The sequence below is a fragment of the Physcomitrium patens genome, chromosome 3, assembly GCF_059467195.1.
Source record: "Physcomitrium patens ecotype Gransden chromosome 3, ASM5946719v1, whole genome shotgun sequence".
NCBI classification, from domain to species: Eukaryota; Viridiplantae; Streptophyta; class Bryopsida; order Funariales; family Funariaceae; genus Physcomitrium; species Physcomitrium patens.
The window spans coordinates 22,769,420-22,783,587 of record NC_143412.1 but is presented as its reverse complement, the minus strand read 5'-3'; the positions used below and the strand labels follow the sequence as shown (position 1 = coordinate 22,783,587).

Here is a 14,168-nt window from a genome sequence, read left to right as displayed (position 1 = left end):
TTAAGGACATTGATGATTTTGAAATCCAGATTGATTGAATTTGGATTCACAAAACAAGAATATCTGATCTCATTCTGGCATAGTGCATCATTCCTCGTTCTTAATTCAACCCTAACTTTTAGACTTCTGAGTTCCACTAAACAATAATTTCTTGTGACTCAAGGCTCTAGCCCACTTGCCTTCAAGACTTGTTGCATTTCATACATTAAAAATATGACTTGTTTATTTTTCCCCACTTATCTTACAGTTTTAAGCCATTTGACCCGACTCTTAAAGTTTGTTCACTCTTTACACTAACAGTTCATGTCTACAGTTACTGAAGAAAAAGTAAAACAGCCACACAAAAGCATTTCCGTTTCTGCTAGTAAGTGTAAAATTTTATCCCAAAGGTTTCATAATTTCCATGTTATAGAATATAAAATCCTCGTGTGCTCCTCAGTTTCACAATAGGCTAACAATACAACCTACCCACAATTCTTGATAACTTTAGGAGCTCACATTACAATCATCTAGATATGTATTTATCTGACAAACGAATAATATATATATATATATATATATATATCCACACCTGACATCTGGGTGGGTCAAGAACTAGGTTCCCATTGTGTAAGACCCATCAAATGTTACCACCACTATTTTCGCACAACTTTTTCACAACTGCAGACACTGTTTTGTGGCCAAAACCACCACCACCTCTCAGTATCTCACTCTTCTAGTAAAGTTATAAGATGAGAAAGGGATGAATAATTAATGGTTAATGGATGCATGGTAATGTGGGTATTTCTCCCTTGGGACGTTAAAGGACATGCAACCACGCAGCTGACCAGAGTGTGTGTGGACCCCGCGTGGATACCATGCCACACTTACATCTTGCGGACCTTTAGGACCATAAAAAAACGTGACATGCGCTGTGTATGGATTTGAGGTTGTACTTCTGATAACTTCCGGGTTGAGAACTCTGAGTCACTCAACATCCCTCTCTTTTGCCACTTTCTCCTTTTGGATCTTTTGTAAGTTGCATTAAATAATCCATGAAAACCAAATTGTGCACGTCATATGTTGGGAGGCCAGGTTTTCAGCATTTGAAGGTCGGTCCAGGTCGGCATCCGGTTCAACTGTTGGCCTCATAACCCACTTCAGGATAGGTTGGAAGAAAATTTAAAATGGATTAGGACCATGTCAGCACCACCAGTGCATCAAAATGGAGGAGTTCTATTGGAATTGAACTCAAACAGAACTGAGGCTCTCTGATGCGTAACTGGAGACACTGACAAACTACCCCAAGCTGCTTGATTAAATGAAGGTGAAAAGAACTCTCAATTTGAAACTGAATTCCATTGTAGGCAACGCTATTGGTGTCGTGATCAAAACATGTTTGGATATCAAAGTCGATTCAGGTTTTCTGTACGTTGGAACGTGTGGTTGGTACATTCCACCATAAAAGTGCCAGTGTTGGTGGTTGAATGTTCACCTCAACCTGCTAGTCTAATCATAGTGTGGATAAATGTGCTGTTACAATTCCAGTGACTAAGGCGCAGGAGATCTAACTTGCAAATTGAACTGCTGAAGATTGCAACTGAAACGAATTTTGAACAACGAAGTCATTGAACTCTTGAAGGTGGTTAAGTAGAGAAGCTGATATGAAATTAACCTCTGCGGAACTGAGCCGGCTGCAAAGCATCAGGGCCGATGAGGCCCTCCAGTAGTGAAAATCTAACATCGTATCATGGGCTATGGTTGATCATTTAAAGATATCCATTGCAAAATCAGATGATGCAATCTGGATATTATTACCAGTCATTGTAAAGCATGTACACCATAACACCCACGCAAATGAAAACCAACAGGATCTGCAAAATGCCAATATAATTCTCATTAGTGGACAATTCAAGCCACAGCTTCTGATACTGACGAGCACAATGACTGTTTTGAGCTAACATTGTGTCATGAGCTATGCCCATTGATATTGGCGATAAATCAACGAATTCATCCATGAAACCATAATCTCGAAACCAGTACAGAAACCGCGCAACAAAGTCACTACGGGAAAGGCATACCAAGAAGAAGTCCAGTCCAGTTTCTTGGTCTATTGAGAAAACTCGCCTGTGATCATAATTAAAGACGCCATATTCCAACAACTCATCAGCTTTCACACATGCCGGGGTGTAGACATGTCATCTTTTGTAAACCATATCAGAAAGTGCTAACGAGGAGGAAAAAATTAAAAGAAAAGAAAAGAAAAGAAAAAGGAAATTATTGAGTAAAAGCACAGACAACATCCTCATGAGTACAAGCCAAATATTTCAATCCAAATGATACTTGGAACGGCGAAAATCATTTCATGAGAATAAATCGGAAGAGGAACATACGGCTCAAGCAAGTGAGATTCACAGTACTCCTGAATGTCCTCAATATGTTTACGTGTCACTGATGCTGAATCGTCATTATCATCAATCTGCGGTACACAACAATTTCACTAACCCTCAATTCCTAGGCTGATTGCATAAAGGAAATATTGGTATCATTAATTTCTCGATACACCAAATTAATATTGTTGGCAACCTTCCAGGAATTTTAGAACACGGATGTGAGATGAGAAAATACACTCCAAAACATGAGGAAACCGCAAAAATGTAACACCAGGAATAAAAATAAAGATATTTTTATAGAGAAAAACATTTCAAGTACATAAAAATAAAATCTAAGTGACGACGAAAAGAAAGTGGAAGAATAAAGAAGTAAGAAAAAAGAAGAGAAAGAACATTTTAATGTGCAACCTATACGTTGTGTCTGTTTCACAGTGATCAATGTCCTAAAGAAAAGAACCACGATCCTAGCAGTAAGATTAAAGTACATCAACTTCATGCATATAGCAAGATTAGATTTTTTGTAAACCTTGGCAGCGATTTTCTTAGAGAAATCAAAGAAAGTCCCATACACATCGCCCATTGTCCTAGTCTGCATAATTTTGGCCGTTATTCCTGTCACGGAAAAAATTAAGCTTCGGTAAGTTCAGTAAAGTTGCCAAAGTTTCTAACTTGTATTCCGCCTTTCGAACAATCAATCACGAGTGTTGTATCTTGAGCGCAAATAAAATAAAATAAATGTTAAGATCTCCACCTCGTCTAATCTTCACAACTCCTCTGAAGACATTAATGTTGTTGTAGCACTCGGCAAGTGTCGCAATCGCCATAATCTGTACAAGTTCAGAGCAAGGTCAAGAATCAAGATTAACGAGTACCACATGACCACCATATCGGCCTCTCAAGTGCCCGTTTCCAGCTACACTGGCAACTTAACTTCATTTTATATCCTAGACATCACTATACTTTCCCAGCAAATTCAGAGGCATCAGCATACTCGAATCATCTACGTTCCGCATAATCATTTCATGCCGTGAAGTACTTATGTCATACCTGAGGAATGGCACAGAACCGTAAATTGTCTTCTTGGTTGATATCTTCCATGTATTTGAGACAGTCTGTTGCATGTGCTAGTGCATTCGTAATCAATGCATTCAGACACCTCAGGGCATTTTGTGAGTTGTCCTCATGCTTGAAATCCTGTAAGATGCATTACTTTGCATAAGCATGAAAGGCGGTCATCAAAGACGAAAACAAAGTAATACTAGTGCTTTACATTCAAATAAGGTGTGTCACTTGTATGTAGGTTGGATCGAGTCAAATATTTGCATATGTTTTCTCACCTCAAGCTTAGTTGCGTACTTGCCCCAGACCTCATGTGGCCAGAACATTCGAGGTGCTGGAATTTCATTGATATCCTCTAGATAGTCCCTTATGATGTTTGTTTTCTGGAACCAAACAACATCCAAATTAAAGACGATCAGAAGGGACAATACGTAGAACCTAAAGAAACACTATGTCAGTTCACGTGGGATGGACTGCAAAGCAAAACACGAGAGCAAATTTCAAGCACATATTACAGCAAATTCAGTAGAAAATACTAAAATAAATAAATGAATAAATAAATAAAAACAATTAAGCCAATGCACTTGACATGCAATAATCATGCATACACTTGTAAGCACCTGAAGGAAGAGGCCCATGGAGTTTGAGAGATCGTCTGGTTTAAAAGCCTCAAGACCAGAGGCATGAAACAAGCGGGTCAAACCTAAGCCCACAATGCCTGCAACATAGTGACAGTATTCGTCGTAGTCGTCTACTGTGCTCACCTGTGTATGATCATAAGGCCTAAATTAGCCTTGGAGAACGCGCTGCAGTTTGATTTTTAGAAGTATGGGCGTAAGGAGACAAGATGTTTTTTAAAATGGCAAGCTCATTGTTTTGACAGGGCCCAAAGCCATCAAGACAGCAATTCTAACATTACAATATCACATTATACATAATATGTTTTTGATGTTTTCATCAAGGAACGAATGGAAATATAGAACAGCACACTTCACAAGTACTAATTTAACTACATACCTCAGATTCAATAAATTTAGCCATCCCATTACCCATACGCTCCGTCATTTCAGCAATTACTTTTTGATAACTATTTCATTACAAACCAGATACACAACATTAGTCTTCAACACATTAAAACATGGTCAGGGCATTGACTCATTGTTATCTTAAATTGTAAGGCGATGCGTTCCAGATCGGACTCTGGTATCAACAATCCATCGGCTGAAACAGCTTCAATTACAAAACAAGAAGTTGTATTCGATCGTGAACACTTCAACCTGCAGAATTTCATCATTAGATATTACGACTAAAAAGCGTTTGCTCAAGTTTGCAAACGTCTGATGATTAATTAAGCTCGACTGCACATACGAATGGAGCTTTTTGTCGGATTGAACATTGACTGCTCCTGGAAGAGAAAAGTCAGCGAAGATGATTACCCCTCCTCAAGATTCAAGAATGCATTAGAAACAAGTTCGAATTTGTTCATAAGCTCCTTGTAGTCCTTCTCACCACCTGATACCCTCAAATTGATTAGCTCAGAGCTCATACGACAACAAACAAGCCATGGTTGTATTTGACATGATATAGGACTAGATAGTACTCTAATTAAGAAGATAATTTTATTTTCAAAAAAGTTAGTACAAAATCAAACCAGACCAAGGTTTACATTCTTAATTTCACTCACGACACAAACTGGGTAGATTTTGAAATTTCAAGTTTTCAACGTGAGCACTTGGCATGCGAAAAAGATCTCTTTAAAGATGTAAAAACGAACACTTACAAGAAAATTTCCAAGAAGGATCGTATATATGTTTGTGAAAAGCCTTAAGGATGGGGACCTTGATGTCTATTGGTATGGCCATGTCATCCTCTGTAAATGTAGCACACGTTTCACACAGGTTTAGAATACTTAAAGCACTACAAACTAGCCAAGTCACATGTGATTGATTGCAAACACATGTTGAGATCTTGATGAGAGCAGTGCACTTTCTGAGTCAATAAAAGCTTAAGTTCACAATGTATTCTTGTTCGAAGATATTCTTCCAGGATAAACATGCAAGGTCAGCATCCTGCAGCATAAAATTTTGCACAGAACAATCGCCATATTCTAAAGGAATACTAAACAATCTTTCAGTTCAGTAGATTTAGAGGCATAAATTGACAGGTTCAGGAAGCTCTCACCGACTGTATCAAGACCTCGCAACACCAAGTAGAAAACACAAACCTACAGCACCACATAACAAATAAGACGGAGAATCTTGAATTTATCGCAACATCTTCGGTGAGCTTGAGGGCAACGCGTGAATAAGGAGACATCATCAAAGTGACGATGATTTCAACATAGTACATTTTTAGCATAACACAATGTAAGGTATCTGATTCAAGAGCTGGGCCCTATGAGAGCAACACCCTCAACTATAATCTCCATACTCTGTTTCAAAAAAATGCACTCGGTCTTAAACGGAAGAGGATTTATCTAATATCAAGTGTTGCGTCCTGACTCCGAAGCATGTCTTCAAAAAGGAGCAAGACGACTCTCATAATAAGAAACCATAGTAGAAAAAGAGAATATGGGTCTGTTCATCTACCGATCTGTATCTCATCATGGATGTTCACTTCTCTACTTTTACAAACCTCAATACAAAAGCTCTTACTTATCATTTTGCATACTGCCGTACTCCCTAATTGTGACATTCCAGGCAAAGAATGCAACCTCTGATTCCATCAAAACAACAATGCGATAAAATCAAAAGAACCCCACCAAATCTAGATTCCGCATTGCATCCCCTTCATTCATATATATATATATATATATATATATATATATATAAATATTTCACACACACACAAATAAAAGAAAAGAAAAACCTCCAAACCCCCCGTCCCCTGAAAACTGACACATCCAGGCACCCTACCGCATCACGAAGCTCAGGGCTCAGCTGCTGGATAACAATAGAGAAGCTGCGCGACACGCGCGTGAGCATCCGGTAACAGAATGCGAGGTTGGGGTCCTTCGGAATCGCCTTCTGAGCTCGATGCGCAGCGATCTTGAGCTTGATAAGAGGCGGAATCTCGTCCGGGTGCTTGACGAGGGTACCTATGATCCCCATTGCTACCAAACTCGCTCCGGGAAAAACAAATGCTACTTTTCCTACCCTCCTCCTCCTTCTCGCTCACAATCTCTCTCTCGCTCTCTCTCTCTCGATTGCTCGACAGCCTTCACTGTATACAACACAATAGAAAATGGCATTCAGGAAATTCCCTGGTCTCACAGTACGCCCTCCGCCTCAGAAATTCGGACCAAAGGTTGCAAAACTTTAGAAAAAAGCAGCGATCCCGTGATGTGGCGAAGGCAGGAACAGGGAATGGCAGTGGAACCAAGGATGCGTGAGGTCGCGGAGTGCGAGAGTTCCTTCGCACCCCAAAGCGCGATCTGAAAAGCAGCCGAAGAAGAATGAGGACTCGTAGGAAGAAGACCGGGTGGCCCCCACGCCAGGTCGCGCCTTCGGATGGGCAACTTTTCACCGTCGGCAACGCCGTCGCCGTCGCCGTCGCCGTCGCGGTGGAGTGAGGGCGACGCTGTGGAACCCACGCCATCGACACATCCTGCACCAACAAGCCTGTGGGTGTGGGTTTTAGCTCTGCCTCATATTGTCTTGTAATTAGGGTTTGTTGACAAGGTGAGTGGGGGGAGCGACAATTCGTAAGGGGATTTTGAAACCTTGAGAGAAATTCTTGTGATAATTTGAGGTTTTTTGTGACTGAAACTTTGGTTTTATTCTATGGCATTGTGTAGGACTACACAATTAATTCTAAATTTATATTTAAGATTTATAATTTATGTAATTTTTATTGATATTTTTTGTATTATTATGTAATTTTTATTTTTTTAATGTACATTGATTATTATCTTGAATTAGTAGAATGAGCTAAAGAGGTCACATGATTTATTTATTTTTTGGATCTTAATACCAAAATTATGAGTTTTTCCATAAAAAAAATCAAACCTCAACCTCTTCTAATTAAGATATTTCCATTCTAAAGCATCAATCATAATATATCTAATATTTGTTTAGAAGAATTCCAATATCAGTTGGATGGGTCTAAATGCACTAAACCAACTTCAGAAATCACTTCTTAACAATAGACAAATTCAAAAAAATTCTCTTATAGGTTTGCTATAAGTCTAATAAAATATTCTAAAATATAAACTCTTTTTATTTCACAAAAACCAAAGTCATTCTAAAACAACCTTAACTTTGCAAAGCTCTTACAAAGTCATTATAAATTCAAACCACCTAAAATTAATGGTCAAAAAAACTTTTTTTACTTTGCTCTCAAATCCTATTTTTGAATTAACAAAAAAAAAAAACCTTAGAATTGTTATAAGTGGATAGTTTTGTGCCTCAAGATTTGGTTTCAACCTTGGTTCACAACTACTCCTCTTTGGATATCAATTTCTAGGTCTTAGAGGTGATTTTTGCTACAAACTACTCTCAATTTCTTTCTAAAGATGTTTGATTTTTTTTTCTTCCTAATCTATTTTATTTTGCCTTGTTTATAATCCTATAATTTAAGTGAAAGTCCTTTTATATATATGAAAAGAAACATAAATATTAAGTGTGTTTACTACCTTTTCATCTTTTATTTATGTCTTTTTAAATTATAATTTATATTTTTTTATTTTACCTTATAATATATTATAACAAAAAAATATCAACTTGTTAGTAGATACAATAATAGAAATAATTTTAGATAATGAGCCATAAGAATACTATGATTTTTATTATTATTATTTATTTATTTATTTTTACCTTCAATAAAACTAACAAATATTATCGCAAAACTTTTATAGCCAACAAATCTTGCTTTGTGGAGAAAAATAGTAAATATACATAATTCTAATATAATCCTAAGCTCTTTGGCCTTAAAGACATATATAAGGCTTCTAATTAAATTACTATTGCTAATTGTTATATGTCCAAGTTCTCTCTTTGCTTTATATATTCTACTTCTAATCATGTAGTTATATTTTGAAGTTAAAACTTTACTTTCCTATCAAGAACATGAAGTTTAAAGAAAAAAATCCTCAATACACTCTTGTGTCATTTAAAAGAATTAAAAAGTCACTCAAAGATGATATATTATTAAACTAGAATGGCTATTTCTAAGGACAAGAAAACTAGAAAGTCTTGAAATAAGATTAAAGACTAGAAAGACATTGAAAAGAGTAAAGAAGGCTTTATTCTTATGTCCATATATACTCTTAACTAGGAGCTATGTTGAAATATCCTATAAGACCTCCAAAATGTGTTGATTTTTATAAGACATGTATCTTAACTTGGAAGACAAGTTTTCTATATGTATGCCTTATAGTTAACTTGTTTCGTAAGCTATCAACATGTAGTTAACTTGTTGACTAAGTTTTTAACCTACTAATCAACTACAAACATATATGAAGTCAAAGCAAGCTTCTAGAAAGTTTCTCTAAAAAATATTATGAAATAAATGTACTTTTACTTATTTCTATTTAATTATATATATACATATTAAGATAAATATGTATGTCTATGATATCATCTCCTCTTCTAAAGATAAGTTCCATGAGGAGTAGTCATCATATGTTGAAAAAATCCAAAATGCAACAAATTGTGTTAGCCACATACTCTGATCTTTGTCTCTTTGAAGATGGTTGATAGGTTCTTTCAGCCATTGATAGTGTCTTATACCAAGGTAGGAAGACTACCTTGTTATTTGATTATTATTAAGGCCTTCATAACTTTCTTTAAATAAAATATTTAGAACACCATCAGAAGTTGTTCCTACTTCTAATAAAATCACCAAATATCTAGAGTTTTTTCTAAGCTTATGATATCAAATACTATATATCTTGCCATCTATTTGAAGAAGGATATGTTGTTCTTAAGGATCTTCATCTTGATTACGTCATCTTGAAGGTTGTGACAATTGCAATGACTTCTTTAATAAGTAAATAAGTGAAAGCTTTTGGATTAAATCTGTTGATTATTGATTCTCCATCTCCTTAATATCACAAATGCACAAAAGTATCAAACAATAATAGAAGATAAATATTATCTTTTTTAGATCTTATTACTTTTATAAAAAAGATTTGATATTCTTCATTTTGATTTTGATGGATATTATTAATGAAAATCGTCAACTTTTTTAGTTGTATTTGTAAGATTCTTTGGTGGCTCTCATGTGCATTCACTAATATCATATCTACACCAATAAACAAGATATTTTAACTTATTTCAGCACCACCTAGAATTTAAGATTTCTTCTACCTCAAATTTTTGATTATTATCTACTTCTATAGAAAGAAGTGATATTTGTCTTCTTTCCAAGATATTCAATGTCTTATATAGCTCAAAAAAAGACACATGGTATACGAGATAGATCTTCATAGACTCTAGTAGATATTATCCATAAGCAATAGAATTTACTTATTCACAAATAGAAAAAGATCCAAGCATATGATAGTCCAACTTATCACAAGGAGATGCATTCAACAAAAGACCATGGTTTGTTGAATGAGATACATCTCCTTCTTTTGGTGTAAGTTAAGAACGTTTAGAAAGGATGTTTGACAAACCTTGTTATTTTTTGAGTTGATAAATAATCTTCAAATCAAATCTTCATAAAGACATGCTCCAATAGGTTTGACAATGATTCAAAATAGGTGTTGATATGAAGTACTTGAGATTCTTGTGATTTGTATATATAGTGACTGAACTCCTAGTATTTTTTAGATAGTGACACTATTCTTAAAATAAATCTATAAATGTAAAGAACTCTTTGTTATGGATCTCATAATTAATTTTGGCTATTAAAATTTTTCTAAAATAGAAAGCTACTAAATGGATTTTTTCATCTTTTCTCATTTTTTATATTATTGCATCTAAAAAAATTTTTGATGCATCTGTTTTTATGAAAAATGCTTAAAAAAAGTCAACACAATATAAAATTGCTATAGAAATAAAGTCATTTTTAAAAGCATCAAACAATACTTTGGCTTCTTTATTTCACTCAATTTTGTCTTTATAAATCAAATGTATAAGTGAAGCTATAATTTGAAAAAAAAATTTGATGAAGATTTGATAGTAATTGACAAAGCCCAAAAATCATTACACATCTTTTATTGTTCTTGAAATCTTTCAATTGATGATAAATTGAATCTTCTTTGGATCCATCATTAGCCTTTTTTTAGAAATGATATATCATAAGAAGTCAATTTGCATAGTATAGAATACACACTTTTCTAACTTGACATATAATCTTACATTTCTTAGTTTTTATAAAATACAACAAATATAAACTTCATGTTCTTCTATATTCTTAGAATATATTATGATATTATCCAAATAATAGAAGAGCATGAAGTTTATAAAAGTATTTCTAAGAATTTTACAAGAGATATTTTTTGTTTAAGAAATTTACAAAAGATATCATTCATTAGATATTGAAAAGCAGTTGGTGCATTCGAGAATCAAAAAGGCATGACATTACATTCAAAATGTCCATACTTGATTTGAAATGTAATTTTTGATTCATCTCTTATTTTAATGCATACTAGATTATATGTTCTTTGTAGATCTATTTTTATATAGATCTTTTGTTGATTGAATTGATAAAAAAGTCTTAAAATCAAATGTAGATGATACCTATTTTTAATAGTGTTCTTGTTGAGTTCTCAATAATCCATACACATCTGCAAAGATCCATCTTTTTTTTTCAGAAATAAGATAGAAGCTCCAGTTTAAGATTTAGAATGGCATATGAAGTTTTTAGTCAAATTCTCATCAGTGTACTTCTTAATTGTAATCAATTCATTTTGTGATAGGCTATAAATTAATCCAAATGGTGGTTGAGCTATTTCTCAAAGATTGATGGAACAATCATAAGAACAATGCTTTAAAGAATATTTGTATTATTTTTTTTCAAAAATATCATGAAAATCTTAATATTAGCTAAAAATATCACTTGACATCTTTCTACTATCAAAAATAGGCATGGCATATATAGGAAAAGATGATCCTTCTTTTGCAACATGCATAAAAGCTCTCGCACCTATAAGTATGGATTTGGATGTACTAGACTTATGTATTTCTACTTCACTTACATGATTTTTAATTAAATTACTAAAAAAATTAAAGTTACAAGAAATTCAATCTATTTGAGGATTATATTTTTTTTCACCACAATAATCCTAAAATAATTAGATTAGAAAGAAATCTTATCACATTAAATATTATTATACTATTGTGATCTTTAATTGCTACATCTAAAAGAATAGTCTTATGGATAACATCTCTAGAAGACAACAAATGACCATCTATGATCTTTACATATATAAATTTAATTTTCTTAACCAAAATTATTTCTTATCTTTTGAAAAATTCTTCATCTATAAAATAGGCTAAGGCTCTAGAATCTAATAATGTAAAGATTTTGTGATTTTTAGGTCCTAAATATATATCTATTTTAAAACAAGATAAAGGATTTGAAGAGAGAATATGACCTTTACTAGATGTTGCTAATGATTTCAACCACACAATCTCTATTGTAGCTAGAAAAATTTGTTTTCCAACATATTATCTTCTTTGGTAATTGTGCTATTCATTTTATGATTGTGTTGCTTCTTTAGATAATATTAAACACTGTGCATAGCTTTTCCATGATATAAGCATAAATCCTTTTAAGAATGTCAAATTTTTTTGCTAAGTGAGGGATTTAAAATATATTGTATCAATTTGTATTGGTTTTGGTCTTGATGAATAAGTTTTTGAAAACTTGAGAATTGATGTCATTACTTGACTTGTTCTTTTTTAGAAAAGTTTTTTTTTTTTTTTTTTTTTTTTTTTTTTTTTTTTATGCCTTTCAAATAATCAATTGTTATATGTAATGGCTTGAATAATAAACTATTCTAAGGATTTTATCTTCAATATTGTCAATAACAAATCTTTGACATTATCCTTCAATTCATATCAAAATTAATTTACAAGGGCTTTGTCATTTCAGTCCACGTTTCAATCAATATTTTGGAATATAGCAATATATATAGTGGCTAACTGTAATCTTTGTTGTAAAGATAAGAGCTTGATTTGTACTACTCTTTTTTTTATCACTTTCTTTGAATATAGCCATAAATATTTTTAAGAATGAATTCAAATCGTAATAGAGTCGTAAATTCTTTTTTATTAATGGTATAAATCAAAAGAGAGTACTTTTTGATAGAAGTACATTTATGAATTCAACTCGAGTAAATCCATCAATATATTAAAAGAGATGCAACCTTAAATAGAGCTTGACTTGATGCAAAAATCCTTGAAATTTTAATGTTGTTCCATCAAATTTATCAAGCATACTAATTTGTGTCTCCATCATACTTGTAGAAACAAAACTTCTTGGATTTGGTTGTAAGGTCAATTTATTTGTTTTTTTCAACAATTTTTTTTTTGTCATAGATTCTGAATTTCTTCTATAGACATAGGATTAATCTTTCCATGGTTGGCACAATATTATAATATATGTTGTCTTATTTAAGAATACACCAAGCATCTGACTATAGAGGGTGAAGTTATATTTTATAAATATCCAAGAAATCTTAATAGGTTTCATTCATATAAGAAGAATGTAATTTGAATTTCAATTCAAAAATGCTTAAAGCCAATACAAAGTGCTAAAAAACACTCTTCTTAATAACCTCAATTATATATAAATTCCAATTATCTTATTAATTTTATAATTAAATGGTTTTTATTTTTCTTTGCAAGCCCTAATTCTAATCATTGAACTTTGACAAGCTATAACTCCTAATTTGACTATCCACTTGATATAAAATTATACATACAAATACTTAAAAAAAAGTCAATCCAATCCAACTTACAGATTGTGAGAAAAAATCTAAAGTCTATACTAATGTCACTTGGCTGCCAACTCAAAAGTTGATGTAGATGTTCTAGTAGCAATTTTTCCTTCTCCAACAATTAACTTTGATTCAAAATTAGTTATAGCTTGGTCTTAAAGTTCTTTAATACCATGCCAAATTTCACCTTGATCCAATAAGTAGATCTTTAGATATTATAAAAATCCTATTCAACTCCAAATTGTCAATTTTTGATACCCTCTTGTACCAAAACCTAGATATCTCTCAATTGCACTATTAGATTAATACAAATTTTTACACATACTTATTACATCCAATCAGCCAAGCACTTTCAAACTTTGATTGATAGATGTGATACCAATTGCATGAACTAGCTAAGAATGTTAGCCCAAATTATATTGCATAAATTTCAAATCACTAATACAAATTCTAACTTTGAATAAAAATTACAAAGTTATTTCAAATCCTATAAAAAAAGCCTTATGCTTCTAAAATAAGCTTCAAGCTAGCTTATGAATCTTAATTTCTAAACTTCAAATGAATCCTTATTTTGCCATAGGTAGCCATTTTAATGGCTAGAAATCTAATCTTGACCTTGTCTCACAAATGGTCAATCTTTGGATATCAATCCAATCTATCATAGGGATTTTTTAGCCCAATCCTTTCTTTAATTTAATTCTAGTATCAATTATATTAATTATTTATTTTTTTATCCTATTTTTACTAATTTATGGCCTTTTTAAGATACTAAAAAAAATTCTACAGTCTAGAAGATAAAGTTATTAACCAACTTTTAATCTACTAGCTATTAAGACAAAAAAATAGAC

The 14,168-nt window shown here is 32.9% G+C and overlaps 1 protein-coding gene across 1 annotated transcript; it reads right to left on the bottom strand.

The window, feature by feature from the left end:
- Positions 1-1,622: 1,622 nt before the first annotated feature.
- Positions 1,623-6,854, bottom strand: LOC112280540 (squalene synthase 8). Its single transcript, XM_024516138.3, has 13 exons — positions 6,347-6,854; positions 5,613-5,655; positions 5,212-5,301; positions 4,868-4,943; positions 4,449-4,518; positions 4,052-4,195; positions 3,710-3,814; positions 3,420-3,566; positions 3,124-3,199; positions 2,899-2,984; positions 2,373-2,458; positions 2,061-2,106; positions 1,623-1,853 (listed from the first exon to the last, which is right to left on the bottom strand). Exons 1-13 carry the CDS (start codon positions 6,539-6,541, stop codon positions 1,794-1,796), a joined length of 1,224 nt encoding a protein of 407 aa, XP_024371906.1. The 5' UTR covers positions 6,542-6,854; the 3' UTR covers positions 1,623-1,793.
- Positions 6,855-14,168: the final 7,314 nt, after the last annotated feature.

What these genes read in the sequence shown, in the direction of transcription:
- LOC112280540 (XM_024516138.3), bottom strand. Translation starts at nt 6,541, where the DNA reads ATGGGGATCATAGGTACCCTCGTCAAGCACCCGGACGAGATTCCGCCT. An exon ending in GCCCTGAGCTTCGTGATGCG is followed by an intron (nt 5,656 to 6,346) that starts GTAGGGTGCCTG and finishes GTGGTGCTGTAG; the next exon opens with GTTTGTGTTTTCTACTTGGT. An exon ending in AGTTGTGAAGATTAGACGAG is followed by an intron (nt 2,985 to 3,123) that starts GTGGAGATCTTA and finishes TTTCCGTGACAG; the next exon opens with GAATAACGGCCAAAATTATG.